Source organism: Myotis daubentonii, chromosome 6, assembly GCF_963259705.1.
Source record: "Myotis daubentonii chromosome 6, mMyoDau2.1, whole genome shotgun sequence".
NCBI classification, from domain to species: domain Eukaryota; kingdom Metazoa; phylum Chordata; class Mammalia; order Chiroptera; family Vespertilionidae; genus Myotis; species Myotis daubentonii.
The window spans coordinates 39738829-39761776 of NC_081845.1; the positions used below are offsets into that span (position 1 = coordinate 39738829).

The following is a 22948-nucleotide window of genomic DNA, read 5'->3' on the forward strand; positions in this document are numbered from 1 at the left end:
AGTCTGGGTATGATATTCTCTTTCCTCCTAGTTGTAGAATTTCCACTCAGCCAGCCTTCCTGTGGTTCTGGATGATGTCTGTTCTGTCCTTTAGTTATATCTCTGAAGTGGTTGTTCGAGGCAGCAATCTCCGTTGTTAACCTATGCCGCCATCTTGGTTTCTCCTCTCTGGTGTTTCTTCTTAAAAGAACACTAATCCCACTGGCTCAGAACCCCACCCTTTTCACTTCATTTAACCTTAATCACTCCCTTACTCTAAATATAAACACACTGGCAGTTCGGGCTTCAGCATATGAACTTTGCAAGGACATATCCTTTCAATGTATAGAAGTAATCAAGAGCAGTACCTTGTTTATGCCATCACTCCCCCACCATCAGGGCATAAACTGCAGCCTGGCTTTACCCATGCCTACCCTTTTGCATGGGTCAAGATTCTGTCATCTCTTGGCTGAGCTACTCCGATCACTTCCTCCTTCACCTCCCTTTATACAATCCTCCCATATTTTAGTCTTTTCTTCACACTACCAGGGATCTCAAAATGCTAACCTGATGCTGTTGTGCTACCACTTCAACCCCCAGAGACATCTCATACCTCTTGGGATAAAGACCAAAATCCTGGAAGTGACCCAAAAAACCCTCCACAGTCTGATACCAGTCTGTCCCTCCAGACTTGTCTTGTATCATTCTCATCCTCACTGGCTGCATTATCAGCCCCAATAGCCTTCTCCGGTTCCTCAGATATGCCCTTCTCCTTAAAGCCTAGAACATATTCTCCATCTTTATGACAGATCTCTTATTTAGCTCGAGTGTCCCTTCCTCAGGGAAACCATCCCCAAAAACCCGAGCCTCACTCAGGTTCATTTCCCCCATCAGAAGTATCTGTTTGTCAGGGTATCTGATTGTCTAGTTTCCCTACCTAGACTGTAAGAACTATGAGTGCGAGGACTCTGGTTTTGCTCACTGGCATGCGCACCTAGAACAATGTCTTGTACATAGAAGATACTCAGTAATCTTTAACAAAGGAGGAAATACAAATGGCTAGTAAATGAAATGACTTCCCATATTTAAGTGAAATGCCACTTTTTACCTGTTAAATTCACAAGTAAAACAATAGTCCTATTTAGTGGCAAGGCAGTCTCTTGTGTATATCAGAAGAACCTCTCTATAAAACTACTTGCAGAATGTTTTAAGAGACTAAACTGTTCAGGTCTATTGACTCAGTGCTCTAATCATAGACTGCATCTGTAGTAGCCAGCATCCAAAATGGCCCTCAATGAGCCCCACTGCCTAGTATTCCTTGTGTGGTCCCTTCCCACATTGTGCAGGGCCGGTCTGTGTGATCAATAGCATACAGCAGAAATGGTGCTGTGTCATTTCCAAGATCAGTTTATAAAAGATTGTGAAGCCTCCTTTTGGGATATGCTTTCACTCTCTATTGGATCACTTGCCAGCTATCATGTCATGTGAGCAGCCCCAAAGTCATCCCCTACCTTATATTTCTGGCTAATTTCAGTTTATTATTCAGCTACCCATCCCATTCCCAGCCTTCTTAAACCTTTCCTTGGTAGAACTATTCACTCCCTTCTCTGTGCTGTAAGCAAAGCTCTTCTTCCACATACCAAACTACTTTCTAACTTTATTGTTTCTCCCCTTCTGAACTTCTACTAAAGGTCATGGAGTAATACCTAATTAATGCCTAGTTATAAGATGTAATTAGGCATTGCTCCTAGACATATCCACAGTGCCTGTCATGTAGTAAGCATACACACACACACACGCACATGCACACAAAATCTATTGAACTGCATCTACTTTTACATAGTATGTCAAGTACCAGCATACACAGCATTTCAAAGCAAGCCACGTTCCTTCTTGGTGCTGTTCAGTTTGTTCATCTCAAAGAATTAGTGTTCATTCCTACTTCTACTGTGCAGCCCATCTGAAGACTGTCTACTGCCCTCTAGCTGTTAGAAGCTTCCCCCATCGCACGGATACCACTGCTGAAGGATTTATGCTGTAAAATAGTCTTCCCTTCATCATGACCACTCTTCAGCATGGTTATTGCCACACATCTCAGCAAGAACTGCTGAGTGGGTAGGGCAGGAAGGGCTTGGCTGGCACTAGACCAAAGAATTCCTGATTTTTAAATTCCCTGTAAACCCTTCTCTCTAATTTGTGAGTAAAATTTTAGTAGCTGTATTTATTGTATAGAAACACTTTTAAAAACAGAACTTAGTTACGTAAATTTATCAAATCTTATCAGTTTCTTGCCCCTGATTTACATGGATGTGAAGTTTCCAGATACCTACTTTACTATCTCCAATGTGATTGAATTATAAATCAGAGCAAATCACTTCATTCTTTTTTCCCTTCCTTAGGATTCCTAAAAAAAATACTTATATCTGCCATGTAATCTTGTTACTTATATACTCTAGACTTTTGAATCTCTCTAAGGGATATTATTAAAGACTGGGTTTACAGGTTTAAATTACTTTTTTTTTTTTTCAAATATATCTGTATTGATTCAGAGAGGAAGGGGGAGGGAAAGAGAGATAGAAACATCAATGATGAGAGAGAATCATTGATTGGCTGCCTCCTACACGTCCCCTACTGGAGATCAAGCCCGAAACCTAGGCATGTGCCCTTGACCGGAATTGAACCTGGGACCCTTCAATCTGCAGGCTGATGCTCTATCCACTGAGCCAAACCAGCCAGGGCTAAAATACTTTTTTTAAACAAAGTATTTCAGAGCAAGAGGAAAGAAGAGGGAGAGAGATAGAAACATCCATGAGAGACATCCATTGGCTGCCTCCTGTTCTCCCCCTACTGGGAATTGAGCCTGAAACCCAGTTATGTGCCCTGATCGGGAATTGAACCTGCCATCTTTTGGTCCATGGGTTGACGCTCAACCACTGAGCCACGCCAGCTGGGCTAAAATGCTTTTTGATATATAGATGAAACATATCATTACTCCTAAGTACAATCTTCTTTTCAAACTGTAAAAGATATTTTGCATGTATTTCTATTATGTGTTAAACAAAGCAGAGTCCAGTTGCTATATATCTGAGACCCATCTCTGCTCCTTACTAATGTCCAATCTTGGTCAAACTATAGTCTATAAATCTCCTTACTTATTAAATGGGAATAATAATTGAATGTTTTGAGAGCTAATATAATAATGAGTATGAAAGTACCATTACATAGTTAGCTCCCAGAAAATATTAGACTCTATTCTCCCCATTGCTTTCTTCTTATCCCTAAATTTACAAGGTCTTTATTGAAAATTTCTTGAACTTTACTTTTTTTTAATAAGGCTAATAAACTTTTATGGCATTTGTTTAGCTTCTCAAAATAGCTGAAAGGGGCAATTCAAATCAAACATTTAAAATGGTTTAATGTGCCCAGCCAGTGTGACTCAATGGTTGAGCATCAGCTCATGAACTAGCCACATATGGTTCTTCCTTTTGAAAGCTTTTATCTACTCTCAAAGGGCGGGTATTTCAGAGGAGGATCTCAATGGAATATTCATGAGCTTTCAGGACATGGTCTCCACTGATCGGTTGGCGCTAAGGCAGGTCATTAGTCATCTCAGCTGTGATCTCAGAAGGAGGTCACAGTTCTATTTCTGGCCAGGGCACATGTCCAGTTACAGGCTCAATCCCCAGTGGGGGCTGTCCAGGAGGCAGCTGATCAATGACTCTCTCTCATCATGGATCTTTCTATTTCTCTCCCTTCTCTCTAAAATCAATTCCAAAAAAAAAAATTTTTTAATGGTTTAATGTGGCATTAAAGAGATCTAGCCTCTTATCAAACTCAAATTTTTGCTGTATTTATAAATATAGTGGCTCAAAGTATGAATCCAATGTAGAAAGCATGAGAACAGGAAATATTTGCATACTTTCTTTAAAGCACTTTTAATTCAACAGATAGTTAGTTCCTTAGTTTTCTGAACTCTTCTTTTCTGAGAATATGAAAGGTAGAAGTTTGGCTTGGCAGATTCTAATTGGGACTTAGACATTTTCCCGGGTCAATTCGTTTGCTTTTTTAAAAAATATATTTTTACTAGTGGCCCAGTGCACGGACTCGTGCACATTGAAAGGAAATTAATTAGAAGAAAGATTCATGCGGTAATTATGTTACTGCAAAAAATTACATGTCAAAATAATATAGTGTTATAAAATTAAAACACGCATGCGATTGGTTCCAGCAAGAGCTTCATATGTATCATAAATGTGCAAGTCAACATTTATTTTTAAATTGCCAGTGCCTGTCATATGTACTGGCCGGGCGGTTGGTCAGATGGATGGACTGTCGGTCACTTAGCCTTTTATATATATAGAAGATAGATTGATTTCAGAGAGGAAGGGAGAGGGAGAGAGAGAGAGAAACATCAATGATGAGAGAGAATCATTGATTGGCTGCCTCCTGCATGCCCCCTACTGAGGATCGAGCCCGAAACCCAGGCATGTGCCCTTGATCAGAGTCAAACCTGGGACCCTTCAGTCCACAGGCCGACTCTCTATCCACTGAGCCAAACCAGCTAGGGCTATTTTGCCCTTTTTTCTGTGACCATGAACTAGACCAGTGGTTCTCAACCTTCCTAATGCCGCGACCCTTTAATACAGTTCCTCATGTTGTGGTGACCCCCAACCATAAAATTGTTTTCATTGTTACTTCATAACTAATTTTGCTACTGTTATGAATCGTAATGTAAATATCTGATATGCAGGATGTATTTTCATTGTTACAAATTGAACATAATTAAAGCATAGTGATTAATCACAAAACAATATGTAATTATATATGTGTTTTCCGATTGTCTTAGGCGACCCCTGTGAAAGGATCGTTCAGCCCCCAAAGGGGTCACGACCCACAGGTTGAGAACCGCTGAACTAGACCTTTAATCCCAAGTAGCCACTTTTATAAACACACTTTGTTGTCATGTGAATAGGTGTGTACAAATGTACTACTACTGTTTAAAAAGCAACTCAAAGTACACATCCCCCAGACATCTCAGTAGCAGAACAGCATTTTATATGTGAGCAAAACCCCCGGTGCCACTGTCTCCGGCAAACATTGTCTTGCAAGCTTCAGGTTTTTTTTTCCTGTGTGTTTTTGAACTAGCTTTATTTGGGCAAAAAGATCATGTGACAGTGAATAAGAGACCTATATTTTTAAAATTAATGTACTTCTATCTGATAGTCATTTGATAGGTATGTTGGCATACATTTACCTTTCTGGAAAAAAAAGAATTCCATCAAAAATAAATATTCACTGAATGTATCTTCCTTTAATAAATAATAAATCTTCAGTAAAAAGTGCACATATGTAAGTTGATGCTGTGAGTATATCTAAATCTCATTTACCCTGACTGCATTCATTCATTTCATACCAATTCTATATATCTTCTGTCTGAAAATACTGATTTGGATGTGGTTATCAGACCAGTTTCTCGGTATTTTACAATTGAAAATGAATGGAGGGACTGTTACATTTTTAACCAAGTTCATAATAAGTAATAATTTCATGTTCAGGAAATAAAATCTCTGATTAACTTAGAAACGGAATTATTGATTTATTGTCTGATTAACTTATGGTAGCAGATTTCAAGAGACTATAAACTAATTGTTTCTTTGTTATCTGGATTTTCTAAGTTTTTTTCAATGATCGTGTATTGCATAATTGAAAATGTAGAAATGATGAATAATAAAATGTCTTCATTATAATAAGAAAAATATATTGAACAAAACTAATCTTTGATCATTGGATATCCTGTAAGAATAATTCTGAAATAGAACTGTTGGCAGCAAAATGGCACCAGAATGTTACTGGAGATTGGAACTTGGTTCAGCAACTTCATTTGCGTTCTGGCTAAGAAAGAATTGAGAGCCAAGACTCAAACTATTAAAAAAAAAAAAAAAGTTTACTTAGAAAGTCACAGAGGTAGAAGAAGTGAGCCATAGGGAAAAAATGGGCTCAGGAAACAAGTTACAGAGGCAAAAGAAGGGCCCTTGGAGCTTAGGAGAGAGAGAGGCAAGGAAAAGGTTCTTAGGGGAAATGGTGATGAAAGGCATTGTGTGTGTTCCATACTAGCCACATAGGGTTCTTCCTCTTAAAGGCTTTTATCTACTCAAAAGGCGAGTGTTTCAGGGGAAGATCTCAATGGACAATTCATCAGCTTTCTAGGACATGGTCTCCACTGATAGGTTGGCACTAGGGCAGGTCATTAGTCATCTCAGCTGGTCCTTATGTCAGACATGGCATCGCTTGCCCTGTTTTGCTGCTTTTCTGGGCCTGGAGCTGAAATACAACTGAAACCTAGATATTATCCCTAGGGGTTAATGCTTAAGAGTGGTTGTGCTAGGGCCCACGTGAGAGTGGCATGAGGCCACTCTTCGGCCCCTTGTTCCTCCTGAAAGGGGGTCTGCCACAAGGCTAGTGACATGCGGGGGGAGGGGAGGAGGTCAGGGGCAGGTCCAAACTGCATGACCCACGATATGAAAGGTCAGGGGGTCTAGGTCTGAACCAAATGACCAGCAATATGTTAGGAAACAAAAGATGACCCTGGAGGTGTGGTCCTGGTTTTCCCAATTTTGCCTGTTGCTAGGCACGCGAGGCTTTCTGCCCTGGTGACCTTCTGTACCTGGCCCATTGTCCTTGCTCTGCTCATGCCTGTCTGCCTACCACGGAACTATATCGATTTATCAATATATTTATAGCCACATATATACAAAGATATAGGGATATATACAAGCCATTTCTGAACTGTGAGCTTCTTGAGGACAGTCTATTCAAAATCGTCATATCTATATTGCTTCACAGAGAACCTGACCTGTAATAGAACCTAAATAAACGTTTGTTGTATGATTAAAGTTGGGTAGTATACAAACCACAAAAAGTTCATTAAGAGCTGCATAAATTTTTTAAATGTTAATTTAAACACTTGAAGCCAAAAAATGTAAAATTATACTCATTACCTTTTTTCTTTTTGAACAACTTTATTGAGATATATTTGACATCATAAAATTAACCCATTTTAACCATAAAATTTAATGATTTTTAGTTACTTTATTGAGTTGTATAATTATCACCATAAATCAGTTTTAGAACATTGTCAAACATGCCCCTTAAGGTCCTTCATGGCCATTTCTAGTTCCCACTCCAGCCTAGGCAACCACTAATCTACAATTCAAATAAATGGAATGTACAATATGTGGTTTCCTGTGGCTGGCTCCTTTCACTTAGCTTAAATTTTTTATTAAATTTTTAATATATGGCTTTATTGATTTCAGAGAGGAAGGGAGAGGGAGAAAGAGATAGAAACATAAATGATGAGAGAGAACCATCGATTGGCTGCCTCCTGTACAACCACTACTGAGGGTTGAGCCCACAACCTGGGCATGTGCCCTGACCGGGAATCAAACCAAGGACCTCTTGGTTCATGGGTTGAGGCTCAATCACTGAGCCACGCTGGCTGGGCATTAATGGTTCCTTTTAAAGTTTACTCATTATTTTTTATTTTGTCCTCAAATAATGGTGAAAGGAGGATTATGGTATGGGTGGCCAGAAGTAAAATGTTTCAGTTAATTAATCCTGTCCATTAATTCTAGTTAAAGGTTTCAAAGAAACACCATACAATAAACACTGTTTTATATATTTACTTCACCATTCTTGTCCTCAGAGCGCTCACTGCGCAGAGCAGAGCTGTCCAATAGGCTAGCCACTAGCTCCTCTACCTGTTAAGTACTTGAAATGTGGCTAGTGATGTGCTGTAAGTATAAAATACACACTAGTTTTGAAAACTTAGTATAAAAAATGTAATTATTTCATTTATTTTATATTGAGTATATTAGAAATAATATTTTTGATATTGGGATAAATAAAATATGGGATTAAGATTAATTTTACCTCTTTTTTCACTTGTTTAATGTAGCTCCTAGCAAATTTTAAATTGCACATGTGGCTTACATTTTTTTTTAATATATATATATATTTTTTTTTACAGAGAGGAAGGGAGAGGGATAGAGAGCCAGAAACATCAATGAGAGAGAAACATTGATCAGCTGCCTCCTGCACATTCCTTACTGGGAATGTGCCCACAACCAAGGTACATGCCCTTGACCAGAATCGAACCTGGGACCCTCTATCCACTGAGCAAAACCGGTTCTGGCTACATGATATTTTTATTGGATATCACTGGTCTAGAGTCTGTAAGTGTTTGTATACTCACAGATACTGTAATGATTTTCATAATTTAAAAAGGAAGAAATTAAACTGCAGTTATATCCTCTATTCTGTTGTTTCTTCTTATGGGAATAAAGTATGATGAATAATCTAATTATACTAGTAAATTATGCTGGGTTGCCTCCTCTCTGATTTCTCTATTTAACTGTTTACAAAAGATTGTAGTTCCTTCCTTATGCCTTTGACATTTTCATATAAGTTAAAGGAAATAGGATTCTTGTATTTTAGAATATTAGCACTTAAGAACTGATTTGAATATAGAAGGGAGTTAGAGGTCCAATTATCTAATTTTGCTTTATTCTGAAAATATATTTTAACAGAAGTCCCTTATCTAAAGATAAAATTTGCTTCATCATTATTTTTTTTTCCCCCCTTACCCTAAAAAGGGCAGTTCTCATCCTAGTCAGTTTGGTTTCATGGATAGAGCATTGGAAGGGTCCTGGACTGCAGGCTCAATCCCCAGTGCGGGGCGTGCAGGAGGCAGTTGATCAGGGATTCTCTCTCACCATTACTGTTTCTATCCCTCACTCCCTCTCCCTTCCTCTCTGAAATCAGTTAAAAAATAAAAATAAGCCGAACCGGTTTGGCTCAGTGGATAGAGCGTCGGCCTGCGGACTAAAGGGTCCCAGGTTCGATTCCAATCAAGGGCATGTATCTTGGTTGCAGGCACATCCCCACTGGGGGGAGTGTAGGAGGCAGCTGATCGATCTCTCTCATCGATGTTTCTAACTCTCTATCCCTCTCCCTTCTTCTCCGTGGAAAATCAATAAAATATATTTAAAAAAATAAAAATAAAAATAAAGAATATGGGCCCTTTATTTTTTTAAAAGGCAGTTCTTGCCCCCTTAGCTCTCTTTAGGTAGGTTCAGCATCTCTTAGTTCTGTCTTGTGACAATAGCATGAGTATTTTGAATAGTTTATATCTTAACTTTTATTCTTTAAAAACTGAAATAATTCGGTTACTCCCAACACCTTTTTGTCTTGGTTTTTGTTGCATTTTTTAGGAAGATTCTATCACAAATGACATTGGAATATCGACTTGGAAGGAGCAGACTTTTCTCTCCCATGGTGCCTTATTAGCAAAGAGCTGCCAAGCTGCAATGGAATTAGCAAAGCATGATGCTGAGGTTCAGGATATGGCATTTCAGTATGGGAAGCACATGGCCATGAGTCATAAGGTATTTGCACACCCTTTCTCCTTCTTGGTGCTAAAAGCGCTAAAATGAGACATCAGAACTTTTTGGCCATTTGGTAAGCTTTTTCTCAAAAAATGTTTATTGTGTATTTAAAACCTATCAGTCATAGACAGTGATTGTTATATAAACAGTGTGATTGGTGAATACTGTGTAATTTTGACAGAAAGCTGCAGCTTTTTTAACCATATTTGTGATATTTGTCTTTTCTTACCACCTGAAAGGGTTCTTGAAAGAACTCTAGCAATTATTAAATTACATGTAATGTTGCTATTTATAGAATAGAATATTTTCATTTTTGTTACAGGTCCCTTTTAGTTCCTTATGTAAAACAAATTATGGAAAATTAATGAAATTTGGAAATATACTGAATAAAATTAAAAGCTTTACTTCTAATAACTGATTCTTTTGAATGGGCATAGTAAAATATAAAATGTCCTAAGATTAGCTGTTGCATTGTTTCCTCTATGGGTATATAATTGTAAAATTGTATTTAATATATTTATACCTTAAGTGTTGCTTAAATAGCTTATAAGAAGGGGGAAATACCTATATATATAAATGGCTAATATGCTGAATGTCTGACCGTCCAATTGGTCGCTATGACATGCGCTAACCACCAGGGAGCAGACGCCCAACACAGGAGCTGCCCTGATGCGCACTGGCACCACAGACCTGGCGCCCACAAAGCAACACTTGGCTTCCCCCAAGCGGGACACAGGCCTGCCACCACCCCGGAGCGACAGCCCACCAAATCGCAGCCAACGCTGCCGAGACCCCATGGTGCAAAATGTGGCCCACAGCCCAGCTACATCACATAGCAACGCCTGGCTTCCTCTCCCTAGCCACGACTAGCTTCCTTGCAGTTTCTGCAGCCCAGGAACACGACTTGCTTTATAGCCAGGTGCAAACATTTCACACTTTAACCAAACGTCTGTGAAGCGTTTTCCCATGCCTCATCTCATTTGATCCTCACAGAAGTCCTGGAGCAGGTAGTTAGGAGACTCGGTGGAATCCTATTTTCTTTTCATTAGCCAGAAAACAGAGATTTAGTAAGTCAAGAAACTTGACCCAACTGAAAAGAAGTAAGAAATGGTGGACCCTGAAAATGACTTCAGGTTTTGTCACTGTGCAGAATATAGTCAAGCACTGCTGCAGTTAAATATTTACCCTGTTCTCCCTGCGTGACCTACAATAATAATCTGCTTCATGTTGATGTTTACGGCTGTGTTGCTAACAATTGCCTGAAAGAGAAGTTGGGGTGCTTCATTGGGCTGGAAAAAGTTTAGCTACATCAGAAAGCAGGTCTAATTAAGCAAGTTGATTCTATATATATATAAAAGACTAAGTTGACTCACACATGTGCAATACATACAAAGCTCTCACTGGCGCCAATTGCACGCGTGTGTTTCGACCTGTCATTGTCGATCGTGAATTTGGTTGACACTTCTATTATAGAGAAAGGGCGAATAGTGATATTAAAATATTTCTTCTAATTAATTCCCTTTGCACCGGGCCACTAATATTAGTATAAATGTAATATGTCCAGATAATTTTTTACATATTTTATTAAATCTTAGGTTAGTTCATTAAGCAATTATATTTATTAGTGTTTTTGTAAATCCTGACCTTGAACTTAAAGTAAAATAAAGGTTTCTGCTAAATAAAAAAGGGATATGTTAAGGAAAAATTATTTTAAAGATTATTGTTAATCATATAAACTGGTTTTGGCTTATTAAAGTACACCTAAAACCTGCATTTCTTAAACTTTATTTTTCACTATATTACCTAGTGCTTTCTGTATATGACTAAGACATACCAGTGTATATGCATTTCACTCATTTAACTCTTTTCACTACTTCTAGATAAATTCTGATCTCCAGCCTTTTATTAAAGAAAAGACCAGTGACTCCACGACATTTAATCTGAACTCAGCTCCTGTAGTCTTACATCAGGAGATTCTTGGAAGAGATTTGTGGATTAAACAGATTGGCGAGGTAAATGAAAGTACTCCTATATTAGGTTCCAGTAGAATTAGCTGATTTTAGAACATAATTCATATTTTATGATAATCTAAGACAGTGGTGCTCAACCTTCCTAATGCCGTGACCCTTTAATATAGTTCCTCATGCTGTGGTGACCCCCAATTTCATTGTTACAAATTGAACATAATTAAAGCATAGTGATTAATCACAAAAACAATATGTAATTATATATGTGTTTTCCGATGGTCTTAGGCGACCCCTGTGAAAGGGTCGTTCGACCCCCAAAGGGTCGCGACCCACAGATTGAGAACCACTGATCTAAGACATCAGCCATATAGATCAGCCATATATAAGAACTTATTCATATAACAGGTAAAATTCTTACTTTGTAATCTACATTTTAAGAGGTAAAATGTTACTTACAAGTTAGAAACTGCAATACTATGTTTGTTATTATCTGAGTTTTTAGAATACTGCAACATAAAACTAGTGTGTATGGTGAATACTAATTAACTCAGATGATTTTTTTTTTCCTAAAGACTTTCAAAAATCGGGCTATGGTAATAGCACTACCCTTTAACTGACAGCAATTTTCCATCTGCAAACTCTAGCACAAGCTGCAGAATTCCAGGAGGTCCGTCTGTCAGCTCATTGGGTTATTTTAAAACAAACTTGGACCCTGAATATTCAAGTTCTCAGGCATTATCATGGGGGGGTGGGGGAAGCATGGTTAAATGGGAAGGGTAAAGGGGCTTAAGCTGGCTAATTTTCCCACTTTGGGGGTGGGGAAGTTGTGGGTGACGGAAGGAAACTTTTTTGGTTTTTGTTTAATCCAGAAACCCTGATTCAAAAGTTATTGCCCTTTTACCTAAAGCTTCATGGAATTTATGTAGCTTCATGGTTCTGATTGATTGGGTTAACCTGAGAATGACACAGGGAAGGAACCAGGCACAGCTGAGGGGGTAGCTACCATGCTTAAAGCAGAGGGTTCCTAAGTGATACCTGCATTCAGAAAGATGAGATGTTTGCTCTCCTCCCCCTCCTCCCCTATTGGCTCTCAAAATTCTATCAGCCATCTTAAAATCCCTTATTCACCAGGTAGGAAACAATAGGATTCCTTTCTGGGGAAACTGTCAAGCTCAGGCAATAAGACCTGCAGATGTGAATGGTTGAGGCCCCTCAGTAAACACGCCATGTCCTTGCAGCCCTCCAACAGGGAGGCCCACCAGTTGACAAGCCCCAAAGTATCCAAGTGCAGCACCACAGGTACTAGAGGACTACTGGGCATTTGAGTGAAACCTCTGCCATAAAAGAATGAGGCAAGGCTCTTCCTTTCCGATCCGTCATCTGAGGTGGAATGGCAGATTTTCATGAACATCCTTACAGGGAAGACCATCTCTCTCAAAGCTGAACCCTTGGATACAATAAAAAAATGTAAAGGCCTAGATCAGGGTGGGCAACCTTTTGTGAGTGCGTGCCAAAACCAGCAAAATCTCTGACTCAAAATTCTTCTGCGTGCCAACCCTAATTTTTTGAGAACCTACTTGATATCTCTTAAGGTGTACGTATGTGGAGAACCTTGAAGAAATAATAAAATTCATTCGAGCGACAAAAACACAGTATATGATGATGAAAAATACATTTATTTTTTTAATGTATACATGTACACTGGTAGTCCGACAGGAAACTTTATGACTCCGTTTGATATTATCAGTGGAACTTTTGCTGCTGCATCACTGATGATAGAGATTTTACATCAGGTTTCTATTTCATGACCTTCAAAGATATGCATGATCTACTACTTTCATCCGTCAGGCTACTCCTATTACGAGACTTAACAAAATTCATCACTGAGAACAAAGATTCACAAGCGTATGTGGATGAAACCAAAACACTGGTCGGATCTAGGAAGGCAGGGAGAGTTAAGGCAGAGGCATAGAAATTGCTCTTCCCCGCTCGCGTCAATCCATGTCTGTGGTCTTTAAGATAACTTGTTATGTAAAATTATTTATTTATCTAAGATGCACCTACACTGAATTTATCTGAAAAATAAAAAAGTCCATATTAAGAAAATAATTGTAAATGGAAGATTACAAGAGAGGGTTTCGTGTGCCAGCAAAAGTTACTGGCATGCCATGTTTGGCACGCGTGCCAGGGGTTACCCACCCCTGGCCTAAATCCAGGATAAGGAAGGAATTCCTCCTGATCAGCAAAGACTGATCTTTGTTGGCAAGCAACTGGCAGATGGACATACTTTGTCTATGACTATGACGTTCAAAAGGAGTCCACCCTTCATCTTTTTTTTTTTTAAATATATATTTTATTGATTTTTTACAGAGAGGAAGGGAGAGAGATAGAGAGTTAGAAATATCGATGAGAGAGAAACATCGATCGGCTGCCTCCTGCACATCTCCCACCGGGGATATGCCTGCAACCCAGGTACATGCCCTTGACCGGAATCGAACCTGGGACCCTTCAGTCTGCAGGCCGACGCTCCATCCACTGAGCCAAACCGGTTTCGGCCACCCTTCATCTTGTGTTGAGACTTCGTGGTGGTGCTAAGAAAAGGGAGAAGTCTTACACCACTCCCAAGAAGAATAAGCATAAGAGAAAGAAGGTTAAGCTGGCTGTCCTGAAATACTAAAAAGTGGATGAGAACGGCAAAATCAGTCGCCCTCACAGGAATGGCCTTCAGATGAATGTGGTGCTGAAGTTTTTATGGCTAGTCACTTTGACAGATGGTATTGTGGCAAATGTTGTCTGATCTATTACTTCAACAAATCAGAAGACAAGTAATTGTATATGGGTTAATAAAAGACATGAACTAAGATTAATAAAAGAAAAGAATGAATCAAAAACAAACTGATAAAAAGAGGTAACTTAGAAGAAAAGAGACTGTTAAAAAAATGACATTTTCAAAAGTACTGTAGTCAGTATACTCAGGAGATATTAAATCCATAAAATAAGAGCAGGTTATATATTTTAAAAATGACAATCCAAGAATGAGAAATCAGCGCTGGCTGGTTTGGCTCAGTGGATAGAGCGTCGGCCTGCAGACTGAAGGGTCCCGGGTTTGATTCCCATCAAGGGCTTGTACCTTGGTTGCGGGCACATCCCCAGTAGGGGGTGTGCAGGAGGCAGCTGATCGATATTTCTCTCTCGTCGATGTTTCTAACTCTCTATCCCTCTCCCTTCCTCTCTGTAAAAAATCAATAAAATATATATATTAAAAATAAATAAATAAATAAATAAAATGGATAAGACTAACTGTGGTGCCTAGGGCAGCACATTCAGGTAATACAATTATAAAAAAAAGAAGAAGAAAAAAATGAGAAATCAAAATTATAAAATAAAAAATATAAAGCAGAATATTTTTAAATAGAAAATATAAATGAGAAAATCTCCCAGAAATTTGAATGAAAAGATAATAGAAAATAGAAAAGTTAAGAAAATTGGAGGACCAATTTAAAAGATTCTCTATGTATTATGAATCCCAAAAAGGGAATACTGAAAATGCAGACAAAAAAAATTAATGAATTTTTTAAAAGAAAAGAAAATTTCTAAAAATTGAAGGACCTCAGTCTCCAAATTGAACTGGTGCCCTAAATAATGAATTTTAAAAGACCCATGCCAAATCACATCATTATCACATTTTGGAACAATGGGGATAAAGAAGATATCCTAATACTTATAGAAAGAAAAAGAAAATCCTAATAAAATCAGAAACGATAGAGGCGAAATAACAACAGACCCCACAGAAATACAAATGATTGTTAAAAAATACTATGGACAGCTCTACTCCAACAAACTAGACAACATGGAGGAAATGGACAAATTCCTAGAAAAATACAACATTCCAAAACTCAATCAGGAAGAATCTAAAAATCTCAACAGGCCAATAACTATGGAAGAAATTGAAGCAGTCATCAAAAAGCTTCCATCAAACAAAAGCCCAGGACCAGACGGCTTCATAGAGGAGTTTTACCAAACATTCAAGGAAGAACTAAAACCTATCCTCCTCAGACTACTACAAAAAATTCAAGAGGAAGGAACACTTCCAAGCTCATTCTATGAAGCCAGCATCACCCTAATACCAAAACCAGGTAAAGACAACACAATGAAAGAGAATTACAGGCCAGTATCCCTCATGAACATAGATGCCAAAATCCTCAACAAAATCTTAGCAAATCGGATCCAGCAGTACATCAGAAAGATCATACACCATGACCAAGTAGGATTTATCCCAGGGATGCAAGGATGGTACAATATCCGCAAATCAATAAACGTGATACATCACATAAAAAAATTGAAAGAAAAAAACCACATGGTCATATCAATTGATGCAGAAAAAGCATTTGACAAAATTCAACACCCATTTTTGATAAAAACTCTCAGCAAGGTGGGCGTAGAAGGATCATACCTCAACATAATAAAAGCCATATATGACAGGCCCACAGCCAACATCATACTCAATGGACAAAAACTAACACCATTTCCCCTAAGAACAGGAACAAGACAGGGATGCCCCCTCTCACCACTCCTGTTCAACATAGTACTGGAAGTGTTAGCCATTGCAATTCGGCAAGAAGAAGAAATAAAAGGCATCCAAATTGGAAAAGAGGAAGTAAAACTGTCCTTATTTGCAGACGACATGATATTATACATACAAAACCCTAGAGATTCCATCAAAAAGCTACTAGACTTAATACATGAATTTGGCAATGTAGCAGGATACAAAATTAACCCCAAGAAATCTGAGGCATTTCTATACACCAATAGTGAACTTTCAGAAAGAGAGATTATAAAAACAATCCCGTTTACCATTGCACCAAAAAAACTAAGCTACCTAGGAATAAACTTAACTAAAGAGGTAAAAGACCTCTACTCAGAAAACTACAGGACGTTGAAAAAAGATATAGAGGAAGACATAAACAGATGGAAGAACATACCGTGTTCATGGATTGGTAGAATCAACATCATTAAAATGTCCATACTACCCAAAGCAATCTATAAATTCAATGCACTTCCCATTAAAATACCAACGGCATACTTCAGAGATCTAGAACGAACTCTCCAAAAATTCATCTGGAATAAAAAAAGACCCCGAATAGCTGCAGCAATCCTGAAAAAGAACAAAGTAGGTGGGATCTCAATACCAGATATCAAGTTGTATTACAAAGCCACTGTTCTCAAAACTGCCTGGTACTGGCACAAGAATAGGCATATAGATCAGTGGAATAGAATAGAGACCCCAGAAATCGGCCCGAACCAATATGCTCAATTAATATTTGACAAAGGAGGCAAGAACATACAATGGAGCCAAGATAATCTCTTCAATAAATGGTGCTGGGAAAATTGGACAGATATATGCAAGAAAATGAAACTAGACCACCAACTTACACCATACACAAAAATAAACTCAAAATGGATAAAGGACTTAAATGTACGACGGGAAACCATAAAAATTCTAGAAGAATCCAAAGGCAACAAAATCTCAGACATATGCCGAAGCAATTTCTTCACTGATACAGCTCCTAGGGCACTTGAAACTAAAGAAAAAATGAACAAATGGGACTACATCAAAATAAAAAGCTTCTGCACAGCAAAAGAAACCATCAACAAAACAACGAGAAAACCCACTGTGTGGGAAAACATATTTGCCAATGACATATCTGATAAGGGCCTAATCTCCAAAATTTATAGGGAACTCATACAACTTAACAAAAGAAAGATAAACAATCCAATCAAAAAATGGGCAAAGGACCTAAATAGACACCTTTCAAAAGAGGACATCCAGAAAGCCAAGAGACATATGAAAACATGCTCAAAGTCACTAATCATCCGAGAGATGCAAATCAAAACAGCAATGAGGTACCATCTCACACCTGTCAGACTGGCTATCATCAACAAATCAACAAACGACAAGTGCTGGAGAGGATGTGGAGAAAAAGGAACACTTGTGCACTGCTGGTGGGAATGCAGACTGGTGCAGCCACTATGGAAGACAGTATGGAGTTTCCTTAAAAAACTGAAAATGGAACTCCCATTTGACCCTGTGATCCCACTTCTAGGAATATATCCCAAGAAACCAGAAACACCAATCAGAAAGGATATATGCACCCCTATGTTCATAGCAGCACAATTCACCATAGCTAAGATCTGGAAACAGCCTAAGTGCCCATCAGTAGATGAATGGATTAGAAAACTGTGGTACAGCTACACGATGGAATACTATGCTGCTGTAAAAAGGAAGGAACTCTTACCATTTGCAACGGCATGGATGGAACTGGAGAGCATTATGCTAAGTGAAATAAGCCAGTCAATAAAGGAAAAATACCACATGATCTCACTCATTCATGGACAATAGAGACCATTATAAACTTTTGAACAATAATAGATACAGAGGCAGAGCTGCCTCAAACAGATTGTCAAACTGCAGTGGGAAGGCCGGGAAGGCCGGGGAGGGTTGGGGGGCAGGAGGTAGGGGGGTAAGAGATCAACTAAAGGACTTGTATGCATGCATATAAGCATAACCAATGGACATAAGACACTGGGGGATAGGGGAGGCTAGGGGACTGTCTAGGGCGGGGGGATAAAATGGATACATGTGTAATACCCTTTGTAATACTTTAAGCAATAAAAAAAAAAAATCCTACCTGCAAAGGATCAAGAATCAGTTGGTTAGAGCATTGTTCCAATACACCAAGGTTATGGGTTTGATCCCCACTCAGGGCACTTTTTAAAAAATAATAATAGTAATCCGAATGGCCATGGAGACACTGAAAGCTTCAAGACAATGGAGTTTACTTCAGTATTCAAAGATAAAATTATTTCCAACTTAGAATTTTATGCCAGTCATGTTGCCAATGTGACGTTAAATAAAGACAACTTAAAACAGATAAGCAAGATCTCAAAAAAAACTTACCTTCCAAGCATCTTTTTTCAGGGAGTAGGTGAGGTATTTCTATCAAGGCAAGAAGTAACCAAGCAAAGAAAGTCATGGACTTTAGGAAGTAGGGGATCAGATCTAGGTGTGAGGCAGTGGGAAATCCCAGGACAAAATGAAGGAAAGAATAATAAGCCAACAGTGTTGCCAATAATAAGAGCACTTACCATGTGCCAAGAACTGTTCTAATGAGAAATCAGAGGCACAGAGGGATTAACTACCCTGTGCACAGTCACACAGGTAGCACATGGTGGAGCCAGGATTCAAGCCCTTGTAGCCTAGCTCCAGGGCCCATGTCCTTAGAGTAACATGCTACACTGTTTCTAATTCAAGCAAGTCCTGGGCTGATGGGTATGCATCCAGTCTGCATTGGAACAAGAAGACAGAGACCTCCAGGAGAACTATCTCTAAGGGAAAAATGGGACTGATGATTGCCTAATGTCCTTGACCATATAGAGAATTTGGGGACAAATTAATGATAGGCACAGAAAAGTAAGGGTTCCTGTTACTTTTACTGCAAACACAAAATTTGCCCCAAAACTTAGCTACTTCAAATAATGACTTTATTGTGTTCATGGATTCTCTGGGTCCGGAATTTGGACAGTGCACCGAGGGGGTGACTGCTCTGTGATTTCTGGGGCCTCCGCTGGAAAGACCCAGTGGCTAGAAGTGACTCAGTAATGCTGGGGCCTAGGATTGTTTGGAGGCTCCACTCTCACCTGGCACCTGGGCTGGGCTGTCAAGAAACCAGGCTGCTGACCAACCAGAGTGCTCATACATGGCCTCTCCATTTATTTTGGCTTTCTCACAGCCCGGCAGCAACAGAGTAGTCCAACTGTTTACCTGACTGATGAGAACTCCAAATGCAAGTGTTCCAGCTGCACCATGTTTTAGGATTAAGCCTCCCAAGTCCCACAGTCACTTCCATGGTCTCCTGTCAATTCAAGGGGAGGGTTGTAGATCTCACCTATCAAATGGGAAGAGTTTCCAAGAATTTGGGGCCCACATTTTAAAAGAGCCACACTAAACATGGATAAAATGACGTAGTTATTAGCTATAATAAAAAAAATTAATGTGTAAGAAAGGAAATGTAATAGTTCTCTACATGGCCTAAAGAATATTTATATAGCAAAAATTACAAATATCAAATATTGATTTAAAGCAAAAATGTCATCAATGCAAGGAAGTGAAGGAAAAAATGTATTTTGGTCATGTAAGAAATGTAGGGGGTGGGAGTAGCTGGGGGGAAAAAGGAGACTTATGACAGCCAGATGGCCTGGAGGTCAAATCCCCCCCCCCCCCAGTGTTACCTACAACAATCAAGGCTTAACTACAACAAGACGGCGCACAAAGACCACTTAGGGGGTGCACCAAGAAAGCATAAAACATGCGGAGACAAAGAAACAGGACAGAAATGGAGGAAGGCAAAATGCTGGATATAGAGCTCAAAACCACACTTTTAAGGTCTTTCAAGAACTGTCTAGAAGCCACTGATAAATTTAGTAAGGCCCTCGAAAAGACTGGTGAGACCGCCAATAAATTTAGTAAGGCCCTCGAAAAGACAGGTGAGACCGCTGATAAATATAGTGAGATCCTCAAGAAACCTATGAGACCCTCGATGTTGTGATAAAGGACCAACTAGAAATTAAGCATACACTGACTGAAATAAAGAATATTATACAGACTCCCAACAGCAGACCAGAGGAGCGCAAGCATCAAGTTAAAGATTTGAAATGCTAAGAAGCAAAAAACACCCAACTGGAAAAGCAAAATGAAAAAAAGAATCCGAAAATACGAAGATAGTGTAAAGAGCCTCTGGGACAGCTTCAAGCGTACCAACATCCGAATTATAGGGGTGCCAGAAGATGAGAGAGACCAAGATATTGAAAACCTATTTGAAGAAATAATGACAGAAAACTTCCCCTACCTGTTGAAAGAAATAGACTTACAAGTCCAGGAAGCACAGAGAGCCCCAAACAAAAGGAATCCAAAGAGGACCACACCAAGACACATCATAATTAAAATGCCAAGAGCAAAAGACAAAGAGAGAATCTTAAAAGCAGCAAGAGAAAGAAACTCAGTTACCTACAAGGGAGTACCCATACGACTGTCAGCTGATTTCTCAACAGAAACTTTGCAGGCCAGAAGGGAGTGGCAAGAAATATTCAAAGTGATGAATGCCAAGAACCTACAACCAAGATTACTTTATCCAGCAAAGCTATCATTCAGAATTGAAGGTCAGATAAAGAGCTTCACAGATCCTTATCTAAAGGAGTTCATCACCACCAAACCAGTATTATATGAAATGCTGAAAGGTGTCCTTTAAGAACAAATTATGAACAACAAATATGCATCTATCAACAAGTGAATCTAAGAATTAAGTGAATAAATAATCTGATGACCAGGGGAAAAAAGGGAGACTTATGTAATACTTTAAACAATAAAGAATTTTTTAAAAAGAGAGAGATAAGATCATTTTCCTTACAATTCAGGTACCCCTTACCTCTGCCTAATTTGTCCATGTAAATTATTTACAAAGTGAGATTGCTTTGAGCTTGGCTGGGAATTGTTTAAATAAAAGGTGGGTTTCTCAAAAAGAAAAAAGAAAAGAAATGTGATTATTTTTTTCATGGTAGGATCAATAGATAATGTCTAAAATTTAATCAAGGAGGGACAATATTTGAAGATTAACAGCAAAAGAAACAAAGAGAGGGACACAGGACAGAGAGAATCTGGAGAGTGCTAGGAGTTTTATTAAAAGTCTTATACTATTTGACTTTTTAAATAATATACGTATATTTGGTTTTATTTTAAAACTTTTATTTTAAAATGTTATATACTTTATTACAGTGATTTTACTTCTAGTCATCTATACCGGGGGAAAATATCAGAGATTGGGCAAAGACTTACGTATTAAAATATAGTAAAATACTAATTCTAAAAGGAAGAACATGAAAATTGATGCATTTCAATGTAGAAAAATGTTAAATGAAGTATCATACAATTGGGATATCACATGGCTATTGAATATTGTATTACTAGGGTATATTTGTGTATTTTTTGACAGCTTAACTGAAAATATATATACAGATGGTGTTAGTAGCTCTAATTGAGTTACATTAGAATACATTACAGATTTATATTTTGGTTGAAAAAATACAGCTAAATATGTTCAATGAAAGTTACCAACTCTCCCTACCAACTATTCATATATATACATATACATGTAAGAGTAGCATAGATATGAATTTTAAAGGAACTTCACAGAAAAGGAACATATTTAACTCTTAGTTTCTTTGTAAGCATGCTAAATTGTCAATGTAGACAACACGAGAGTCCAGGATTTCCTAAACAGCTGGTGAAATATTCCCAAACCAGTATCCCCAACTTGATTTAAATTCAAAGGGATATCCTTTCGAAATCATCTGTGTTTAGCCACTGACTTCAGGCTCTTCTCCTTATATCTGCATGTCTGAGTCATGAACAGGGTCTCTGATGAGAGAGGATGCATTCATCTGAAGCAAATAAATGTTAGTTTCTGTCATGCAAGTGGCAACATTCTTCAGATTGAAGATGCCTAACAAGTTTATTTTAATCTTCTAAATTATAATATTCATATTTATATAAAGGTCTATAAGAGAATGATCTGGCACTGTGAATGAGTTAGGGAACACAATTTACATAACACTTGAGAGAGACATTCTATCCTAAATCTCAAGGAGGTTTCATATTAATTCTCAAACTAGTCCTTTCTAATGCTCTTTTCCAATTTTTTCGTGAAATTTGCCTCCTCTGCATTTTTGCAGTCCTCTCCTCCCCCACGTTTTGAATTTTATTGCAGCATCCTTAAGGATAATAGTGAACTAACCTTTGAATTATTCATAGTACCTGGCTTAGTGACTTACTTGAAGTAGTCATTCAATTAATATTTATCAAAAAGTATGTGTGGCCCTGACTGGTTTGGCTCAGTGGATAGAGGGTCGGCCTGCGGACTGAAGGGTCCCAGGTTCGATTCCGGTCAAGGGCATGTACCTTGGTTGCGGGCACATCCCCAGTGGGGAGTGTGCAGGAGGCAGCTGATCGATGTTTCTCTCTCATCGATGTTTCTAACTATCCCTCTCCTTTCCTCTCTGTAAAAAATCAATAAGATATTTTTTTTAAAAAAAAAAGTATGTGTGGTGTGGTCTTCACAGAGTAAGCTATATTTGATGGCAGCCCGTTTTGTTAAATGGAGTCAAGTTGGTGTAGTGGAAATGGCCCATAGAGGACCAGGATTTGGAAGACCTGGGTTCTACTTTGGGCTTTGCTAGCATCTGCAAAACCTTTATCACATCCTTTCACGTCTTTTTTATTATTTTCTGCAAAATGATGGCATTTGAACTAGATCATTTCTAAGATCCCTTTCAGCTCTTAAATAAATCTAAGAAATAGGCCTCTTAGGCAAGAGATGCATCATAAGAAAAATATTTATCTCTATTAGAAGCTTAATACTTGTTTTGACATTGAAAAATAGAAAAGTCTTGCTCCTGAAGGTAGAAGTCACCTATGATTTCTTATTTTCACATATGAAATAACTTCCC

At 38.5% G+C, this 22948-nt stretch overlaps 1 protein-coding gene across 4 annotated transcripts in view; it reads left to right on the top strand.

The window, feature by feature from the left end:
* Positions 1 to 22948, top strand: part of PDSS2 (decaprenyl diphosphate synthase subunit 2) — a 230023-nt gene that overhangs the window by 171621 nt on the left and 35454 nt on the right. For all 4 annotated transcript variants that reach the window (XR_009453445.1, XM_059700799.1, XM_059700800.1 and 1 more), the window contains 2 exons: positions 9249 to 9422; positions 11303 to 11434. Coding sequence is in view for 3 of the 4 variants with exons in the window: in XM_059700799.1 (XP_059556782.1) it covers positions 9249 to 9422; positions 11303 to 11434 (306 nt within the window). In the remaining variant the exon portion in view is untranslated. The remainder of the gene's footprint in view (positions 1 to 9248; positions 9423 to 11302; positions 11435 to 22948) is intronic.